The 19,109-nt window shown below is 49.4% G+C and overlaps 1 protein-coding gene across 3 annotated transcripts; it reads left to right on the top strand.

Annotated features, from left to right (window-relative positions):
* Nucleotides 1–5,178: 5,178 nt before the first annotated feature.
* On the top strand, nucleotides 5,179–18,255 carry SUV39H1 (suppressor of variegation 3-9 homolog 1). 3 transcript variants are annotated; one of them, XR_004960641.1, is made up of 8 exons: nucleotides 5,179–5,224; nucleotides 7,300–7,445; nucleotides 8,973–9,635; nucleotides 15,819–15,965; nucleotides 16,047–16,176; nucleotides 16,935–17,014; nucleotides 17,596–17,803; nucleotides 17,994–18,255. XR_004960641.1 is itself a non-coding variant. In XM_036271379.1 (7 exons), exons 1-7 carry the CDS (start codon nucleotides 5,206–5,208, stop codon nucleotides 17,710–17,712), a joined length of 1,302 nt encoding a protein of 433 aa, XP_036127272.1. In that variant the 5' UTR covers nucleotides 5,179–5,205; the 3' UTR covers nucleotides 17,713–18,255. The 3 variants fall into 3 exon arrangements, 1 of the variants encoding a protein (XP_036127272.1); XR_004960642.1 differs by lacking the exons at nucleotides 17,596–17,803; nucleotides 17,994–18,255 and adding an exon at nucleotides 16,485–16,598 and having other exon boundaries at nucleotides 16,935–17,006; XM_036271379.1 differs by having other exon boundaries at nucleotides 17,596–18,255.
* Nucleotides 18,256–19,109: the final 854 nt, after the last annotated feature.

Raw genomic sequence — 19,109 nt, 5'->3', positions numbered from 1 at the left:
GCTGGAGAAGAAGGGAGTCTCAGGTTCCCTTTAATTCTTTCATTATTCTTCATCCCCCACCCTACTCTCCACCCACCCAGGCCAGGTCCCCAGGACAAGCACCGAGTCTAGGAAGGTCTGGTCATATCCCTTACCCCCTCCCAGTCCTCCCCTCCTGTTGAAACCCTAGAAATCGTGTTCTGGGACCCTTTAGGCAGGCTTTGTTTTAGAAAAGACCTTACACCACACTACTTCTGAATCCCCAATAGCACTGACTACAGCAAGCACAGGCCTGGGGTAAAAAAATAGACTGGGTAAGTACTTGACCTCTCTGGGCCTCAGTTTTTTCATTCTTTAAAATGAAGATGAGCCCTGGCCGATTTGGCTCAGCGGTAGAACGTCGGCCTACAGACCAATGAGTCTCGGGTTCAATTCTGGCCAAGGGTAGGTACCTCGGTTGCAGTTCATCCCCGGCCCTGGTCGGGGTCATGCAGGAGGCAACCAGTTGATGTGCCTCTCTCACGTTGATGTCTCTCTCTTCCTCTGTCTCTCTCTCTCTCTCCCTCCCACTGTATCTGATGATAAACAGACAAATATCCTCAGGTGAGGATTAACAAATAAATTAAATAAATAAATAAATGGCCAGTGTTGCCCATTGGTTAGAGCATTGGCCCATGCACCAAAGGATCTCAGATTCAATTCCTGTCAAGGTCACATACCTGGGCTGCAGGTTTGATCCTGGGCCTCTGGAACATGTGGGAGGCAACCAATCAATGTGTCTCTCTCATACTGATGTTTCTCTCTCTCTCTCTCTCCCCCCCCCTCCCTCCCTCCCTTCCACTCTAAAAATCAAGGGAAAAAATATCCTCGGGTGAGGATTAACAATAAATAAAAAATAAATAAAATGCGAATGAAAACACTTATTTCACACACTGTAGCCAGAATTAATGTAGATGGTGTCTGCTAAGTGCCTGGCTCCTTGTAGGCATCTATAAACATTAGCTGCTGTTGCTGTTATTATTGGGTGTCACTGATCCTGAGTCACCATTGATTATAAAATGCACTATTATTTTATGCATCACTAAGAAAGACAAAAAAGTAGTACAGTTGAATTATGACCCACTCACCAGTGCTTGAGAGATGCAGCCTGATTTCAGAGATGTTAAAAAATTTAAATGCTTCTTGCACCCTGTCTGGCTATGTTGTTCCTTAACCTGCATTCTGGTTCCACATGTATATTTGCTGGTGAAAAGTCACTCCACTGATCACTCATGGTCTGTGTGTTACACTCCAATATGAAGTTCACATTAAAAACAGGTCATCCTAGCCAGTTTGGCTCAGCGGTTAGAGTGTCAACCTGTGGACCAAAGGGTTGCAGGTTCAATTGCCGGTCAAGGGCACGTACCTGGGTTGCAGGTTCGGTCCCCAACCCTGGTCAGGGTCGTGTGGGAGGCAGCCAATTGATCTGTCTCTCTCACGTCGATGTTTCTTTCTCGTTCTCTCCCTCCCTCCCTTCCATTCTATCTAAAAATCAATGGAAAAATATCCTTGAGTACGAATTAACAATAAATAAATAAATACCCCCCAAAACAGGTCAAACCTGTGTGGCTTGGAATGGATAAAAAACAAAACAAAACAACAACAACAACCCTGTTTTGGTTCCAGCATTGGACAAGGCAATGCACATGCTAGGCACTAAATCAATGCTAAATGAACAGACAAGTGGCTCGGAGTAGGACAGAGTAATAACAGGGTGGCTTCTTACTTGTGAGGTCTCCTGAAAAGGAGCTAGTCCTTTTGAAAGATTCATTTACCAGGTGAGCAGGAGATGCCCACTCCAAGGTCACTAATTTGAGGTTTTGCAGATGAAGAAACTGCCTAAACCCACACAATTTAGTATAAATGGTAGAGTTGGGGTTTTAACCCAGGTTGTCGGCCTACTAGAACCTAGGCCATTACCCACTATCATATATTGTTTGGAGAGGGCCAAGGGATGCTCCCCAAAGACCCCCACATCACTCCTCCAGATCCAGGCAGAAAGAGGTCATGCTTTGATACATCCAATAAAGGGTTAATATCCAAAATTTATAGAAAACACATACAACTCAATGCTAAAAAAAAATTCAATTTAAAAATGGGCAGAGGACCTGAATAGACACTTCAAAGGAGACACACAGATGGTCAATAGACATATGAAAAGATGCTCAACATCACTAATCATCAGAGAAATGCAAAATAAAACCACAATGAGACATTGCCTCATACCTGTCAGAATGATCATCATCAACCAATAAATTAACAACAGGTGTTGGTGAGGAACCCTTGTGCGTGCACTGTTGGTGGGAATGCAGATTGGTGCATCCACTATGGAAAACAGTATGAAGGGTCATAAAAAAATTAAAAATGGAACTGCCTTATGACTTAGCAATTCCACTTCTGGGTATATATCTGAAGGAATCCAAAACACTAATTTGAAAGAATATATGCACCCCTATGTTCATTTCAGTGTTATTTACAATAGCCAAGCTATGGAAGCAACATGAACTGCCCATCAATGGATGAGTGGATAAAGAAGCAGTGGTGCAGCCCCGCCAGTGTGGCTCAGTGGTTGAGTGTCAACCCATGCACCAAGAGGTCGCCAGTTCGACTCCTGGTCAGGGCACATGCCAAGGTTGTGGGCCCAATCCCCAATGGGGGCATGCAGGAGGCGGCCAATCAATGTTCTCTCTTATTGATGTTTCTATCTCTCTCTCCCTCTCTCTCTCTAAAATCAATAAAGAAAAAAAAAAGAAGTACAAATTGGTAGTTACAAAATAGTCATGGAGATGTAAAGTACAGCATAGGGAATATAGTCAGTAATATTGTAATAATTATGTATGGTGCCAGATGAGTACTGGACATATCAGGGGAGCACTTTGTAAAGTGTATGATTGTCTGACCACTATGCTATACACCTGAAACTAATTCAAAATAATATTAAAGGTTTATTGTATTAACAAAAATGATATATAGCCCTGGCTGGTGTGGCTCAATTGGTTGGAGCATTGTCCCATACACCAAAAGGCTGTTGGTTTGATTCCCAATCAGGGCACATACCCAGGTTGCGGGTTTGATCCCCAGGTGGGGAGCATATGGAGGGCAGCCAATCAATGTTTCTCTCTCTCTCTCAAATCAATAAAATAAAATATATGTATATGTGTATAAACAGAATATTTATTTTGGAAATGTGTAGTATATAGAAAAAAACTGGAAAGGAATAGGGAAACATTGTGTCTAGGGAGTTTTTTTTTCTTTTAAACTTCCTTTAACATTGTATTTTAAAAGTTTCAAGTGATGAAAAAAAAAAGGTCATACATTAAGCTACTCTCATGGGTTAGACAGGCCTCTTGGACTCCTGGGAGTGGGAGGGTCCTGCCTGCCTCAGGAGACTGGGGGCATATGAGGATTAGCATCTGACTGTTCTAGAAGGAATAAGGGAGGGAAGGGGAATCAATGGTGGGACTTATGCTGTTGAGTGTTACACTCACAGCAGGCAGAGCTGATGGAACCTGCCATTTCTCCAAACAGCTCACAGCTGGACTGACAGACAAGTGGACAGAATAACCATTTGGTTAACTGTATAACTGTTTGGTTGACTACATAACTCAGAGACCAACAAGGAGAGGAGCAGTTTCAGGAACTGAGAGTGAGGTTTCCCAATGCTGTGCGGTACTGAATAGTTAACAATGAAAGCCCACCTGGGATTGACTGGGGCTAGTGATCTGACAGTGAAGACTGGAAACCACCTGAGGGATTGACATACTGGCTGACTCCTGACCCATGGTGGCAGGATGCTGTGCATGGATGATTATTGCTAGGAATCACACCTGGCCCGAGGGAGTGTCTGGATGTTAGGCTGCCTGGTGATGGGTAAAGGAGAGCTATCCTGAGGGGATTTCAGGCTGGCTGATGGACAGATCTGTGACCCTCTGATAGGCAAGTGTTTCTGGTGACTGTCTGGCCTGACCAAATCACAGCATGCATGACAGACCATGTGCTCAGTTGGATGCTGAGCATGGCTACCTTGCTGACTGACAATATGATGAGGAGCAGACAGAACGGGTCACAGGCAAGCTGACCAACTGAAAGAGCAGCATAGCTTATGACTGTATGAGGTTAGAATCACAGCTGCCCTGATGGGTCAAAGAATACCGACTGACTGTTCAGTGGGGGTATGCCTCCCTGAGAAAGGACAGATTGCTAACCCACTGGCATGTGGCATGGAGGCTTAATGTTACCTTTAGTTGCTGTGAGGGAATAAACTACCTGATCATGGTCCGAATGAGGGGGGAAATGACAGTCACTGACAACTGATGGATAGAGTTGACTGCCTGACAGGGCTACAGGAGATGCCTACAATGCCAGCCAGGCCTGACCCAATCGCAGTCTGCCTGAGGGCATGGCTGGGGCTTCTTGAGCAAGGAGTGAGATGACATCCCCAGGGATATTCAGAGCAGGTGCCAGGGCAAGGGTAGCCAGAGAAACCGCTGCTTTGAGTGACTGCCACTGAAGAAGGGACCCTCTGAGGCAGTAACAGGCTGACTAGCCGTGTGACTGTTAGTAAGCGCCGCATGTCCGCCTCTAGGGACTTGCCGCTGGCGGGGTGGAGGGGCACGGATGGCTGCTGCTGGTGACTGATGGCGTGAACGGCAGGCATGGCAGGTGGGGTCTGACTAGGCAGTTGTGATGACTGATCCATTGTGTGATTTGAGTCCGGACTGATTTTGAGACTGAGCAGCAGTCTGGGACCATAGTCTACCTTAGGAGGGGGATCACGACCTGCTCTGGGTTAAGGGGCTGCCCAAAGGTGGTAATTGGGAGTCTGACAGAACGAAGGATTTCCGCCACCCCCCACCCTGCCTCCCGGGTCTGGCTGTCTGACAAGAGGATTGGCTGACACAGCGTGACAGACAGACCGGCGGACGGGCAGGGCCTCCGGCAACCTCCGTAGCCGCTGCCGCTGCCGCTGCCGCTGCCCAGACGTACACTGGGAAAGCGCGGGCGAGCACCCGCCTTCGGGACCGAGCAGAGTGGCGGGAGGGGTCCGGTCACGGCTCGCCGGTTGGTCCGCGCGGGCACTGCTCCTGGTGCGGTGCGGCCAATAGGCTGCGCGTTCTCGGCCACGCCCGCGCGAGGTCTCTTCTCGCGAGGCCGGTTAGGCCCGAATGTCGTTAGCCGTGGGGAAAGATGGCGGAAAATTTAAAAGGTGAAGTAGTGGTGGCAGCGGCGCCGGCCTGCTGGCCGGGCTGCGTGGGCTGGAGGGATAGCGTCGCGGGCTCAGGACCCAGGCGTCCGAAGCCACGGAGCTGGAAGTCGGAAGCCCAGCGCGGAAAGGCTGGGGCTCGGGGAGCGCGGGCCTGGCGCGCGAGGCAGGGCGGGGCTGAGAGGAGGGGGCGCGTGCTTCGGAAGGCGGCGGGCACAGGACGAAGTGGGGACTTGTGAAGGGGGCGCGCGCCTCTAAAAGCGACTGGACGGCGCGTGCGCGCGCGCGCGGGGGTAGCTGGTCCGGGAGGTCGCGCCCGCGCGCGGGAAAATTGGCCGCCAGTGACCGTTACCCGCTTGGTGTCCACGCGAGACGCCGGAAGGAGAGGGAAGGGGAGGGGGCGAACCTTTTCAGAGTGGAGGGGATATAGGAATTTTGTGTTCATGGTATCGCCTGTCAGCGTGACGAGGGAAGGGTCCGCAGAAGAGAGGACTTCCTCAGGAAGAGGGGCACGGGCTTCCCGAGTGGGAGAGCTGGGCTCCCCCGTGTGCAGGGAAAATGGGGTGATTTTCTCAATATATTGGGGGTGGGCTCCTCTGAGTAAGGAAAGCTGTGGGGAGGATGGGTTCCACAAAAACAGACTGGGGGTGTTAGGATATCTAAGGGATAGGAGATTACACCTGTGGTCAGTGTGGCGGCAGCAGCTGGAGATGTGAGTTGGGACCACTTTAGTGGGGTTTCAAGTGCAAGTTAAGGGGTTTGAAAGGGAGAGACATATGGAGAGGAAGGCGTGGGCACAGGCCGAGTCTCCACTAGGTCTTCCTAAGTGTGTGTGTGTGGGGGGGGAGGTGTAGTGCACATGATACAATGTTGCAAAGCTCTTACACATTTTTAGGTTGACATCTAGAGCATTTCATCATGAGTTTAAATGTTTCTTTTTTTAAATGGGAGGTAGAAAATATTAATAGGCTGAGGACTGACTGACTACATTTGGATTAAGTGTTCTGTGAAAATATCTGATAAAATGGCTTCTAAAGCACATTAAGAATGTGCCTTGAATCTGAATCAGGTTTGTTTGGTTTTTTTAAAATCTGTGTCTTGAAAGTTTTTGGTAGCCTCAATAATATCCCAGGTATATTTAATCATTGTCACTAATGTATTACTGTTTTGCCTGTTCCTGAATTGCTTTGGGCAAGCTTTACCCTTCAAAAAATGTGGACGAGGCTGAGAAAGTCCAAATGCAGTGTGAAAAAATATACCTTGTGGGTTTAAGGTACCCAGACTAATCATTCAAGGAGGCTTCCTGTAATCTAATACCATTCCACAATCTCATTCATAGTTCCAGATTTTAAAAAGCCCTGAAAATTTAAGTTTCGGTGGCAAAACTAGACTTTAAGGTGGAACTATTCAGTGACGCTATCTTGCATCTTTATTTCTCCTGTTTAATGTGAAAATGTGGACTTTTGCTGTAGAACTATTAAAGTGTTTGATTATGGCTTGAAGCCCCTGACCACACTGGGAGTATTAGGTAATGTATGGGATATACCTAGAACTACATTTATAAAGTAAAATAAAAATTCAATTTCTAAACACATCTGGCCCCAGGGATTTCAGATCAGAGCTTGTAGGCTAGTCTTTCCAGTTTGGTACCCTGGAGGTTTTAACCTCATCCCACCTATGCCCTTGGGGCAATGCACCCTACTAAGATGGGTGGTGGTTCTCTTTTTGCAAAATGGGAAGGAGAGGAGGATTAGGTCCTGAACTACAGACTGGTTTTGCAGGCAGTTTTAGGAATAGTATAGAGGGAGTTGGGAGTTCTGGGAATTGATTCCTTTAGGACAGTCCATGCAGCAGATCCCACTTTGAGGTCTGCTGCTCCAGGGGTAGCCTTGGATAGGGAGCACTGGGGTTGAAGGAACTGGCACATTTTTGTGATAGAAAGATCTTAGCATTGGGAAGACCTATGGATTAAATTTCACTGATTCTGAGGCAGTCCTTCCAAAGTCCCAGGGAGGACTTGGGGTACCTTTTGACTCCTGGCCTTTCCAGGATGCCCAGTAATGTTTTTTTGTTTCTAGGCTGCAGTGTGTGTTGCAAATCTTCTTGGAATCAGCTGCAGGACCTGTGCCGCTTGGCCAAGCTCTCATGCCCTGCCCTTGGCATCTCCAAGAGGAATCTCTATGACTTTGAAGTCGAGTACCTGTGTGATTACAAGAAGATCCGAGTGAGTCTGGGGTGACCATGGCCGGATGGGGGTGTCTCAAGGAAGCTGGCTTCCTGCCCCCTTGCCCCCACTGTCTGCATCTGATTCCAAAGAAAATTTTATTCTCTGATCTTAAAAAAATAGGATTAGTAGGCCCTCTTTTCATTCCTATCTTACTGGTGAGAAAACCAAGTGACTTTCTGAGGGAGGCAGGAGCCAGGATGAATTCCCAAATAAGTCTTTCCTCCTACCTCCCTAAGAATACAAACCAGTTGAGCTGCTGAGCCCAGGAGTGGGGATGAGGCTAGCTAATGGTTATTGAGTACATTCAGTGTGCAAGGCACTTTCTCGCAGAAACTCATTTAATCCCCTCAACAACACTGAAGTGGGAACTGTTATGGCCAGAGGAGATAATGGCAGGATAGTTACAAGAATAGACTGGAGCTAGCATGCTTGGGTTCAAATCCTGATCGTGTACCCCCAGGATACTTATGTAAACCCTCTGTACTTTATTTTCCTCCTCTGTAAAATGGGGATGCTTAGTAGTTAGTATCTACCTCATGTAGAGTTGTGAAGGTTAAATTAATAATAAAGGTAAACTATGTAGAACATATGCTACATTATGCTACATAATGAATGCTAATTTTTTTTTAGCTTTTTTCCTTATTTACAGATAAAGAAACTAAGGCTCAGCAAAATTAAATAACTTGTCCAAGGCCACACAGCTAGGGAATGACAGATTCAGAATTTGTACCCAGGTGTCTAAGTAAAATCTGTGTAGTTAAACTGTATCTTATAGCTGCTTCTCAGCAAGAAAAGGTCCCTCTGCTGTTTGGAGAACAGAATATTGGGGCAAGGGCAGAAGCAAGGGGACCAGTAAGGAGGCTACTGCTCCAGTCCTGGTGAGCGATGATGGTGGTGGCAGTGATGATGGTTGGAAGTGGTCGGATTCTGGATGTAGTTTGAAGGTGGGGCTGACAGGATTTGCTGAGGGTGGATGTGGGGAGTGTCAGAGAAAGGAGTCAAGGATGACTCCCAACAGTTGGGGCCTGAACAGCTAGCAGGAGGGAGCTGATAATGGGGGAAGACAGAGAAGGGAGTAGGTTTTGGAGATTAAATTAAAAGTTGGAATTTAGCCCTGGCCCATGTGACTTGGTTGGGCATTGTCCTGTGTGCTGAAAGATTGCCGGCTCAATCCTTGGTGGGGGGGTCATGCGGGAGGTGGCTGGTTGATGTCTTGTTCTCATATCGATGTTTTTCTCTCTCTCCCTCTCCCTCCCTCTCTCTTTAAAAATCAATTTTTAAATTTTTAAAAAATTATTTTTAAAAAGTTGGACTTTAGACAGATAATATGAGTAAAGCAGGCTTTGAACCTACTGATCCTGGCTTTAGAGCCCTTGCTTTTTAACCAATGCATGGAGTTATTCCAGAAAAGGGTGGGGAGTGGTTTGGGTGTTATCCATTGGTTTTAGAATGGAAGTCCCATGAGGGCTGGCCCAAGGGCCTCACCACTTATGGTGGCCCCCGTACCCCTGGTCCCCCCAACAGGAACAGGAATATTACCTGGTAAAATGGCGTGGATACCCAGAGTCAGAGAGCACCTGGGAGCCACGGCAGAATCTCAAGTGTGTGCGCATTCTCAAGCAGTTCCACAAGGACTTAGAACGAGAGTTGCTCCGGCGGCACCACCGGTCAAAGCCCCCCCGGCACCTGGACCCAAGCTTGGCCAGCTATCTGGTGCAGAAGGCCAAGCAGAGGCGGGCACTCCAGCTCTGGGAGCAGGAGCTCAATGCCAAGCGCAACCATCTGGGACGCATCACCGTGGAGAACGAAGTGGATCTGGATGGCCCCCCACGGGCCTTTGTATACATTAATGAATACCGTGTTGGTGAGGGCATCACCCTCAACCAAGTGGCTGTGGGCTGTGAGTGCCAGGACTGCCTGTGGGCACCCGCTGGAGGCTGTTGCCCTGGGGCATCGCTACATAAGTTTGCCTACAATGACCAGGGCCAGGTGCGGCTGCGAGCTGGGCTGCCCATCTACGAGTGCAACTCCCGATGCCGTTGCGGCTATGACTGCCCCAACCGTGTGGTACAGAAGGGTATCCGCTACAACCTCTGTATCTTCCGCACGGATGATGGGCGTGGCTGGGGCGTCCGCACGCTGGAGAAGATCCGCAAGAACAGCTTCGTCATGGAGTACGTGGGAGAGGTAGGGAGACAGGACCATGCGTGTGTGTGCAGCTCTTCCCACCTTGTATTCCCACTGTGTGCACCCAGCTCTCATCATGGTGTGCCTGCAACTTCCCTGCTTTCCCTGTGGAAAAGGTGGGGGGGGGGTGTGTTTTACACAAGTGCTAGGGATATCTTGTCAGGGGAGAGTATTCCAAGCAGGTAGTTAAAAAGCACATTGAGCCCTGGCCGGTTTGGCTCAGCGCTTAGAGCGTCAGCCTGCGGTCCAGAGAGACCCGGGTTCGGTTCCCGTAAAGGGCAGATACCTCGGTTGCAGTTTGTCCCCGTGGGTCTTGTGGGAGGCAGCCACTCGATGTGTCCCTTTCACGTCGATGTCTCTCTTTCTCTCTTTCTCTCTTTCTCTCTTTCTCTCTTTCTCTCTTTCTCTCTCTCTCTCTCTCTCCCTCTCTCCCTCCCTCCCACTCTATCTGAACAAAAAATGGAAAGATGTCCTTGGGTGAGGATGAAAAAAAAAAAAAAGCACATTGAAATACTTCCAGACTGGGTTGATTTCATAAGGGTACCTAGCAATGAGGAGAGTGGGAACTGAAATCCAGGCAGTGTTCCTTTTAATGGGCTATGTGGTCTGCACAGGGTTGCGTCACCTAAAAAGGCACTTCTCTTCTCATTTTACAAGGGTCCAGCTTATTGCTAAGCAGTGTCTTCCTAGAAAGAGCACCTTTTACTAATCTGCACAAAAGGAACACAGTCTGGAATAGGACATGGACATGCCTTGCAGAGGTTGGCTGCTTCCTTCTCTAGACTTGCAGGACGCTGTGGAAAGACCAACTATATTAGGCAGGTTAGCTGCCATACCAAACAATTTGCAAGTCTTAGTGGCTTTGCACATTAGAAGTCTGTTTGCTCCTGTAACAGTCTGCTGTGGGTGTTTGGGTAGTATCCTTCTACACAGAGGCACGGCCACCTAGGCTCTTTCCCTCTTGTGCCTTTTGCCATGCCTGAGAGCCATGGAGCTGCCTCTGATTCTCAGCCTTGCTGGTAAGTGGGCCAAGGGGGGTTGGGGGGAGAAGGGAAGGTTTCTAATGGGCTAGGCCTAAACTCAGTGCACATCACTTTTGTCCACATCCACTGGCTGGAACTGAATCACTGACCTTACCTCCATGCAGGGGAGGCTGCGAAGTATGATTTAGCTATGTGCCCGGGTGGAAAACAAGGGATTTGGGTGAAGAACTAGCACGTGTCTGCAACTACAGTGTCACATTGAAAGGTGGGAGGCAGTGGGCGTTTCGGGTAGGGCAGTTCTTTGTTATGTAGGACCATCTCATGCATTGAGGAACATTTAACATCCCTGGACCTGGACCATTTATCCATGAGTGTGCCCTGTCATGGTGACAACCCCCAATTCCTCCATATTTCCATAGGTTTCTTAGGGGTTGCTATGATTGGGAAGTGACAGAAAATGGTGTAAGGGACACACTTCTGAGGATGTCCACACCATAGTAATGACACTGATGAAGAGGAGAGGCTCCCACTTTGACAAACTGTAAAGTAGAGAGGGTTGTGGCCCTGGGGGGCAGAGACAGTCTAGAGGCAGAGTAGTCCACAATACAGAGGACCCTGACAGTCTGGATGAGGAGATGTTCATACCCCAGACAATCCTGGTGGTCTGGTGGAGGAAATGTCCACACGTCAAGGACCTGACAGTCTGGAAGAAGGAGGAGGTGGCATTACCCCAGAGGGGTCCAGACAATCTGCAGGAAGAGGTATCCACATCCCAGAGTGACCTAGAAGATAAGAGCAAGCTCTCCACACTCCAGAGGACCCTGGTGGTCTGCCTTAGGAAGTGTCCACACCCACACTGTCCTGACAGTCAAGAAAAAGAAGTGTCCTCACCCCAGAGGGATTTTGACTGTCTAAAGGAGATCAGGTCTACACCCAAGAGGACTCTGACAGCCTAGAGGAAGTATCCACACCCTCAGCGTCCTGACACTCTGGAGGAGGTGTCTAGACCTCAGAGGCATGCTAACAGTTGGGAGGACATCTTAACACCTCAGAGGGATGTCACCATTCTGGAGGAGGATGTGTATATACTCCAGAGCCCCTGATGGTCTGGAGGAGGAAGTGTTCTGACCCTACAGGAGCCTGGCAGTCCTAGAGGAAGTCCAGGGCAGGTAGTGTCTCTAGCCTCACTCTACTGTACTGACGAGCTTGAGGAAAGGCTGTCTACGACACAGAGGATCCTGAGGCAAAGAGGAGGGAGATTCTGTGGTGCAGCCCCCAGGCACCCCAAGTCCCCTGGGCCAGGTTCTTTTCTGGCTGCTGTTCTTTAGTGTCCTTACTCCTCTTCACTGTAAGCATCAGGGTTTCTAGGGACCCTCTTATTCCCTGTTTTCACTCTTCCTACGCTCTACACATTCTTTCTATTTCCTAGCTTCCCTCCTGCTACATTCAGCAACTTCCAGGCTCCCCTCCAATACTTTCAGTGCTGTGGGATCTCCTGATGGCAACAGAGGCCCCCAAACACTACTGGAGCCAAACTCTTTTTGCATCTCCCTGTGAGCAGGCAGCATGGCAAAATGGGCAGGAGCCTGGCTACCCAAGGTTGAATCCCAGCTCCACCACTCATCAGCCATTATTTTACCTCCTTGTGTCTCAGTTTCCTATTCTGTAGAACGAGAATGAAAATTGCATTCACCTCATACACCTCTTGTAAGAACTAAATGAGTTATCATGTGTGAAGCAGTTAAACACTATTCAGTATAGAGTAAGTCTTCAATAAGTGTTAACCATTACATCCCAAAATTCAGAAAACCAAGTTTTTTGTGTAGCTCATCTGGCTGTGAAACCTAACTGGACCTGATTTGGGCCTATTTGTAGTCTTTTTATCTTACTGGGTATGACTATTCATAAATTTCATTGCAGAAATATTAATTTACTTGATTACGTGGTGCTGTCCCAGACCCTACTTAGTGTTATATAATCGAGGGCACACACCCTTTACCTGTTCACCATGCTATCCTTCTACAATCTGGACACAGCATTCACTCCTAACTCTACCTCTGCACCGAAAGTCCCTTCACATGAACTGCCCTTCCTCTCCTTTGCACTTTTCCACCTTCCATCAGAACATCTCTACCCTCACTCAGCAGAGAACCATAGCCTGTTTTATCCATTCTAAAACATATTTTCTTCATATTTTAACAACTCTGAAGTGATGGGGTGTGTCAATTAGTTTAATTAAATGATGGCATATCATTTAAAGAGCAGCAGTTTTTCCCTTGTTGGGAAAGGGCACATAAAATAAAGGGAGCACCTTAGATTTTGACAAGATACAGGACTCAACCCCTCCTAACACTGCTTGGTTCCTAACTAAAAAAAACAGAAACACCTTTCACATCCCTCATCTTGTTGAATCTTTACAACAGCCCCTGTCTGGCTGGGATTATCACTGTCATCCCCATTCTACAGATGAGAAAACTGAGGCCTAGAGTGGTGTAGTGAAGTGCTTAGAGTCATCAAGCTAGTCAAGTGGGTTAAAAAAAAAGGCCTAAGTGTCTAAAATTGGTGCCCTGCCAGACCTGTTGGGGTTTTTTTGTTTTCTGTGGGTTTTTTTGGCTGAGGAAACAGACGCAGGGAGAGAACATTCAGGATCCCATATCTGGGAGGGGGCAGAACAGCAACCACACTCTGAGTCTTCTGGTTCCTGTTCATGTCAACACCCTTTCCAAGCTGCCAGTTTATTGCCATCTATCTTCCCTAGCCATTCTGGAGAGTTGCTAGGGAGCAGAAACATGGACTGATTTGTTCCTGAGTTCTCAGGGTGGCCCAACCCTTACAGAGTGGGATTGAAAAAGACAGCAGGAACGGTTTATGCCCTGGAGGGCTTGCAGTGTGACTCATTCCTGGTGAGATTCAGGGAGCAGGTAGGGGCAGAATAGGCAGGAAGATAAGACTGGGGAAGTTATGGGACATTCCCTCTGGTTGGGGAGGGGCTAAAAGGAAAAAGCTGGCTTAGGCACCACCCAGTGTGCTCCAAGCCCAGCAGAGGCTCGCTACCCTTTGATCCCAGGGCTTCAGAAAGGCTGTAGTGGATAGGGACTGGGAGATTGAGAAAGGCTGCACGGAGAAGTAATATCTGGAGCTGATGCCACAAGAATGTGTTCTCCAGGAGGTAGAGGGAGACTTACCATCCTCCTCAGAGTGCTGCTGTGCCTCCTGCTGTGCCCCTCTGGAGAGAGTCCCCACACTTTCACCTGGTATCAAAGCTCTTTGTGATCTGCAGCTTGCTTTAGATGGTGTCCCTCTTTTCCATTGCTTCTTGAACCCTAAGCACTCTTGCACTGTGGGTATCTGAATCCATCTCATCTCTGTCACAAGACTGACCCACAAAGGATAGGACTGGACCTCGTCCCTGTGACTCCTCCACGAAACTAACCCCTGAAGGCCAGGACCAAGCCTGGTTCCTGTGTTGTCTCCCCTACCCAACTGTGACCTGTATCTCCCCCAGCAGACACTGACTTCTGAGCACCAGGACCAGGCACAGGGTAAACCTCATAAAAGTCCACTGAATGAATGAGTGAATAAACAAAAATTTGAGGTATAGGCCAGGTTCCTGAAGGAAAAGCTGGAGTATGAGGCAGTAAGCAGTGTGACCTGAGGGATAAATCTTGGTCTTCTAAAGGTAGTGTTTATCAGCATTGGACAGGGATCAGAGGCTGGAGGTGATGGTATAAGAGGCAGGAAGGCAACAGGACACTAACGTGGCCATCCTGAGTGGAGAAAATGGAGGGTGGTAAGGGCTAGAATGGGAGATTTGAAAGTAGAAACAGCACGGCCACTAGCTGGCATGAGAGGGAGCAAGGAAGGAGGCCAGGGTGGATCCAGTGGGTCTCCAACAAAAGGAGAGGGAAGGAAGAAGGGGTATGTGTGTGTTGAGGGGGTGTCTGAGTTGCCTTTACCACCACTTCTTGACAGAGGATAGGTTTCTGGTTTAGAAAGAATAACAGGGCATTTCCTGTGAGTCTGCTATATGCTGTACACTGTGCTGGCACTTGTCTTTGAGGGCTGGGCAGAAACGTGGGAGTAGAGAATGAGATCTGCCTGGTCTGGAAGGACTCTAGGCTGAGGCATAGGCACTCTTGGTTATCAGGGGACCCTCACCCAGAGACAGGCATGGTGGGCCACACATGGGGATTACCAAAAGGCTGTGGTTGGCCCCAGGGGGAAGAGGGAACTTGAGGGATGTAGAGGAGAGATTGGGCTGGGCGGTAGTGGGGTGGAGAATCCATCTACAGCGATTGGGAGGCAGGGACAGGTTAGGGCTAGGATGGTGGAACAGCTTCATGTTTACTAGGCCAGCAGAGGAGGAAGAGATTCCTCCTGCTGTCTTAAATCCCAATTGGCAATGCACAGCCTCAGGGCCAAGGGAGGGAGGGGTTCTTACCCAAGTTCTTGTCTCCTCTCTCATCTTCCTTGTGTTTTGGCCTCAGCTAGTTTCTTGCACTGGAGACTCTCAGGGGTCTTGGTCTTATCTCTGGACCTGGGTTTTTCATATTAAGCTTCTGTCTATGTTTCTCTCTCTCTCTGCCTCTAGCTCTCCTGTCTGAATCCCCCATTCAGTCACCTTTTCCCCACCAGCCCAGAGCTCTTCTCCTTGTTCTCTGTGTCCTTCTCACTGCTGTGTACATGGCTCTGCGCTGGCTCTTCTCTTGTGCCAGGTCCTGCAATGCCTTAGGTCCTCTTGCCCTGTGTCAGTCAGTCTCTCTCATTCTCCCCTGCTCTCCTCTCCCCTCTCTGTTGGATGCTGGGTCTTTTTCTTTCTTGCCTTTGATTTAGGTCTCCTATGTCTCACTATGGGTCTCTCATGATGGGGCTGTATCTGTCTGTCTGTCTGTCTCTCTGACTGACTGACTGACTACTATCTCACTACTGGACCTTGTAGCCAGCCTCAGCCCACCATTGAGAGATTCCCTAGACCATCCAGAGGCCTGAGGAGGGATGAGTGGTAGGCAACTGAGGCCCAGCCCCCTGAGAAAGGCTGACAGATCCTCTGCCTCACTGCCTCCCATGTGTCCATGCCTGCCAGCCACATGGGTGGGGGTGCCTCTCTGCTCACTTGTTCTCCTCCTGGGGTTGCCAGGCACTGTGCTGGCTTTCCTGAGCCTTCTTGGCCAATCCCCCTCCCCCATGACCCTCTCCTCAGATCATTACCTCAGAGGAGGCAGAGCGGCGGGGCCAGATCTACGACCGCCAGGGTGCCACATACCTCTTCGACCTGGACTACGTGGAGGATGTGTACACCGTGGATGCCGCCTATTATGGCAACATCTCCCACTTTGTCAACCACAGTGTGGGTACCCTGCAGGCGGGTGGGGGTCGGGAGGAGCGGGCTGGGCCCCTCCTCACCCTCCTGCTGTTCTTTTTCTCCCAGTGCGACCCCAACCTCCAGGTGTACAACGTCTTCATAGACAACCTTGATGAGCGGCTGCCCCGCATTGCTTTCTTTGCCACAAGAACCATCTGGGCAGGCGAGGAGCTCACTTTTGATTACAACATGCAAGGTGGGGGTGTCAAGGGACTGGGGGCAGGGGCACACAGTGACATGGGACACAAGGACCCCTCCCTAAGGAGCTTTAAGATGCTCTTTCTGACTCCCAGTCTCCCATCTGGACTTTTGGACCCCTGTGTACCCTTGGGGGGGGGTCCCCTCATTTCCAACCTTTGGACCAACTTCTCCCAAGACTCCTGGGGGAGGAAGATATTTGGCTCAAGAGTTAAGATACTTCTCCTGACTCCAATCTTGTCTGAAATATCCCAAGTCCCTCAACCCTCCCTGCTCCTAACCCTTTTTGGCTTTCCTCATTCCAAGCCTCTGGACACCCTATGGCCTCCAACCAGTCCCCTACTTGACAAACTAGCCACCTCTGAGACACTCAAGAGGGGATCTTTGGCAGGAGAGTTCAGATAGCCCTCTGATGCCCAGGTGACCCTTCATTCCTGGACCTCTGCCTGACACAACCCTCCTGGTTCTCCCTGACAACCCCCTGCTCCCCCCCCCAACCCCTGGCCATCTTCCTTTACCCCGTAACCCCCAATTCCTGGCCATCTTTCTAACACTTGAACATCCTATAGTGCTAAGCCCTGGCCCTAGCCCCAACCTACCAACTCCATGACCCCCTCCTGACCCAAATCCCAGACCTGCTCCCAGCCCCCCAAGATCCCTGGGTTTCATGGTAAAGGGGCAATGGTTTCACTTCACCTAGGCCTTCTAACAAGTCCCCTCCCCCCTCCCGCCCTCCCTGGCTGTGTGACTCCACAGTGGACCCCGTGGACATGGAGAGCACCCGCATGGACTCCAACTTTGGCCTGGCCGTGCTCCCTGGCTCCCCCAAGAAGCGGGTCCGTATTGAATGCAAGTGTGGGACTGAATCCTGCCGCAAATACCTCTTCTAGCCCTTCGAAGTCTGAGGCCAGACTGACTGTGGGGGTCTAAAGCCACCTATCCCACCCACCCCATACCCACTTGCCCTCCTATTGAGGAATGACTGCCAGGGCCTCCTGCCTGCCTCCATCCACCCCCACCTGCCCTGTCCTCGGGGGTTGTGGTGAGGACTGATTTCCAGAAATCCCCTCTCCCCATCCCAGCTCCATCCATGGGTTGCACTTACAACCCTCTACCCACCTTGAGAAGTAATTTGTCAACATCAGGAGTTTCTGCAGTTGGGATTCATGGCCTATCAAGGAGGTCCAAGGGGTCAGCTCCAGCTCCAGAATAGAAAGATGTTTATACACCTGATGCTTCTGCCTGGAGCTTGAGAGGTCTGTTGCAGGCCCTCTCCCTACTGCTCCAAGAGTGTGGAAGCCGCCCCAGGGCAGGCTGACATCAGAGCTCAGACTTCCCAGTCCACTTGGTGAAAGAGGGGGTGTGCAGGGCTGGGGTGTGGTTTCCGCTTATGCTCACATGTAGGCTTTGCATCCAGGAAGTAGATGTCCACATGCCACTGGAAGGAGAGTGGATGCCTGTGGCTCACTGGTCACTGGCCAGTGAGAGGAAGGCAATCCAGACTCTCCAAGCCCTTAAGGTGGACTGTGATTGAACCCTGCCCTTGAGGTGCACAGAAGGTGCCTGGGAGCCCTGTCGGCGTGTGATGACTGCTGGGACTACTCAGAGCTGGAACCAAGACCTAGGTAGGCTGTAGATAGCACTTAGGACAAAAATGTGCATTGATGGGGTGGTGATAAGGTGCCAGGCACTGGGCTGAGCACCTGGTCTACATAGATTGTCTCAGGGAAGCCTTAAAAACTGTGGAGGTGGATCCTAGGAAAGGGCCCATATGGCAGGAGGCCAAGTATAGTCTCAAAAGTTACCTGCCCACAGATGTGCAGAAGATGAAGGCTCTGATGGCTGCCTCACCCCTTGCTTCCCCTGTGAGGTCTTCTCCAGGAAGCCTTCCCTGACTACCTGTGCTCAGAGTGCCCCTCTGTGAGACTGTGCCCTGCCACCAGATCTGTGTGGCTGTCTGTGTGTCTGTGCTCTGTACCCCTAGACTGAATTTCAGGCATGGACTGAATCTGATTCTCCTCTTGTATATTCCTCAGCCCTACCCAGCCAGAGGTGGGCATCAATAAAGTGAGTTGTCGACTGAACAAACCAAGGTGTGGGGATTGAAGACCTCACATAGGTGGGGGTCGGGGAGATGAGAGGTTGGGAATTGGGGTACCCAGGGACATGTTCTTCAAACCTCAGCCATTTGACTAGAACACCCTCACAGCATACCACCTACACCATCATCTTAACCTAAAATAAGCTTGATTTATACTTAAATTTTAAAATGCACTGAAAAAGCAAACTAAATCCATTGCCATGTCAATGGACAAAGTATTATCACTAAATACAGTAAAAATACAGAAATGTGATACAATTCTAGCTAGACCCTCCTGGCTCTTAGAAGCTTTAAATCCAAAGCTGCCTACTCCATTCAAAGAGAAAAGTCTGTTTTTATTGTATTTACATTTCCTGCAAGTATTTATTGAGCACCTAATATGCACCAGGGTAGAAAGTGGAGAACAAGGGGATGATGTTTCAAATATACTTGCTTTGATCATCCCTCAACCTGAATGTGAGCCTGTGCCTTTTGTTTTTGCTCAGAGACTTCACATACTGTGACACAGCTACCCAGAGATTTCAAAGACTTGACACACAGGTGACAGAATCCTAAACTGTTCAGAGGCTCCAACACATAGCATGCAGGACACAGGCCTCCAAACAGCTCGTAGACCATATACCCTGGGTATTGACCCCAGACCTCAGAGACCTCACATCTGGGATACACATCTCCATACAGCTTGGAGATCTCATACCTGAACACAGGCCCTGAATAACTAACAGGCTGCACCAAAACTAGGGGACCCAGACTTACAAAGAGCTCCAAGACCTAAATGCTGCCTCCTACATTGGGATCTGGACCCCAAACACATTACAGAACTTTCTGGG

Source organism: Molossus molossus, unplaced genomic scaffold (genome assembly GCF_014108415.1).
Source record: "Molossus molossus isolate mMolMol1 unplaced genomic scaffold, mMolMol1.p scaffold_m16_p_2, whole genome shotgun sequence".
Classification (NCBI taxonomy): domain Eukaryota; kingdom Metazoa; phylum Chordata; class Mammalia; order Chiroptera; family Molossidae; genus Molossus; species Molossus molossus.
Note: the sequence above shows the minus strand (reverse complement) of the source record. Positions and strands in the feature narration are given on the sequence as shown.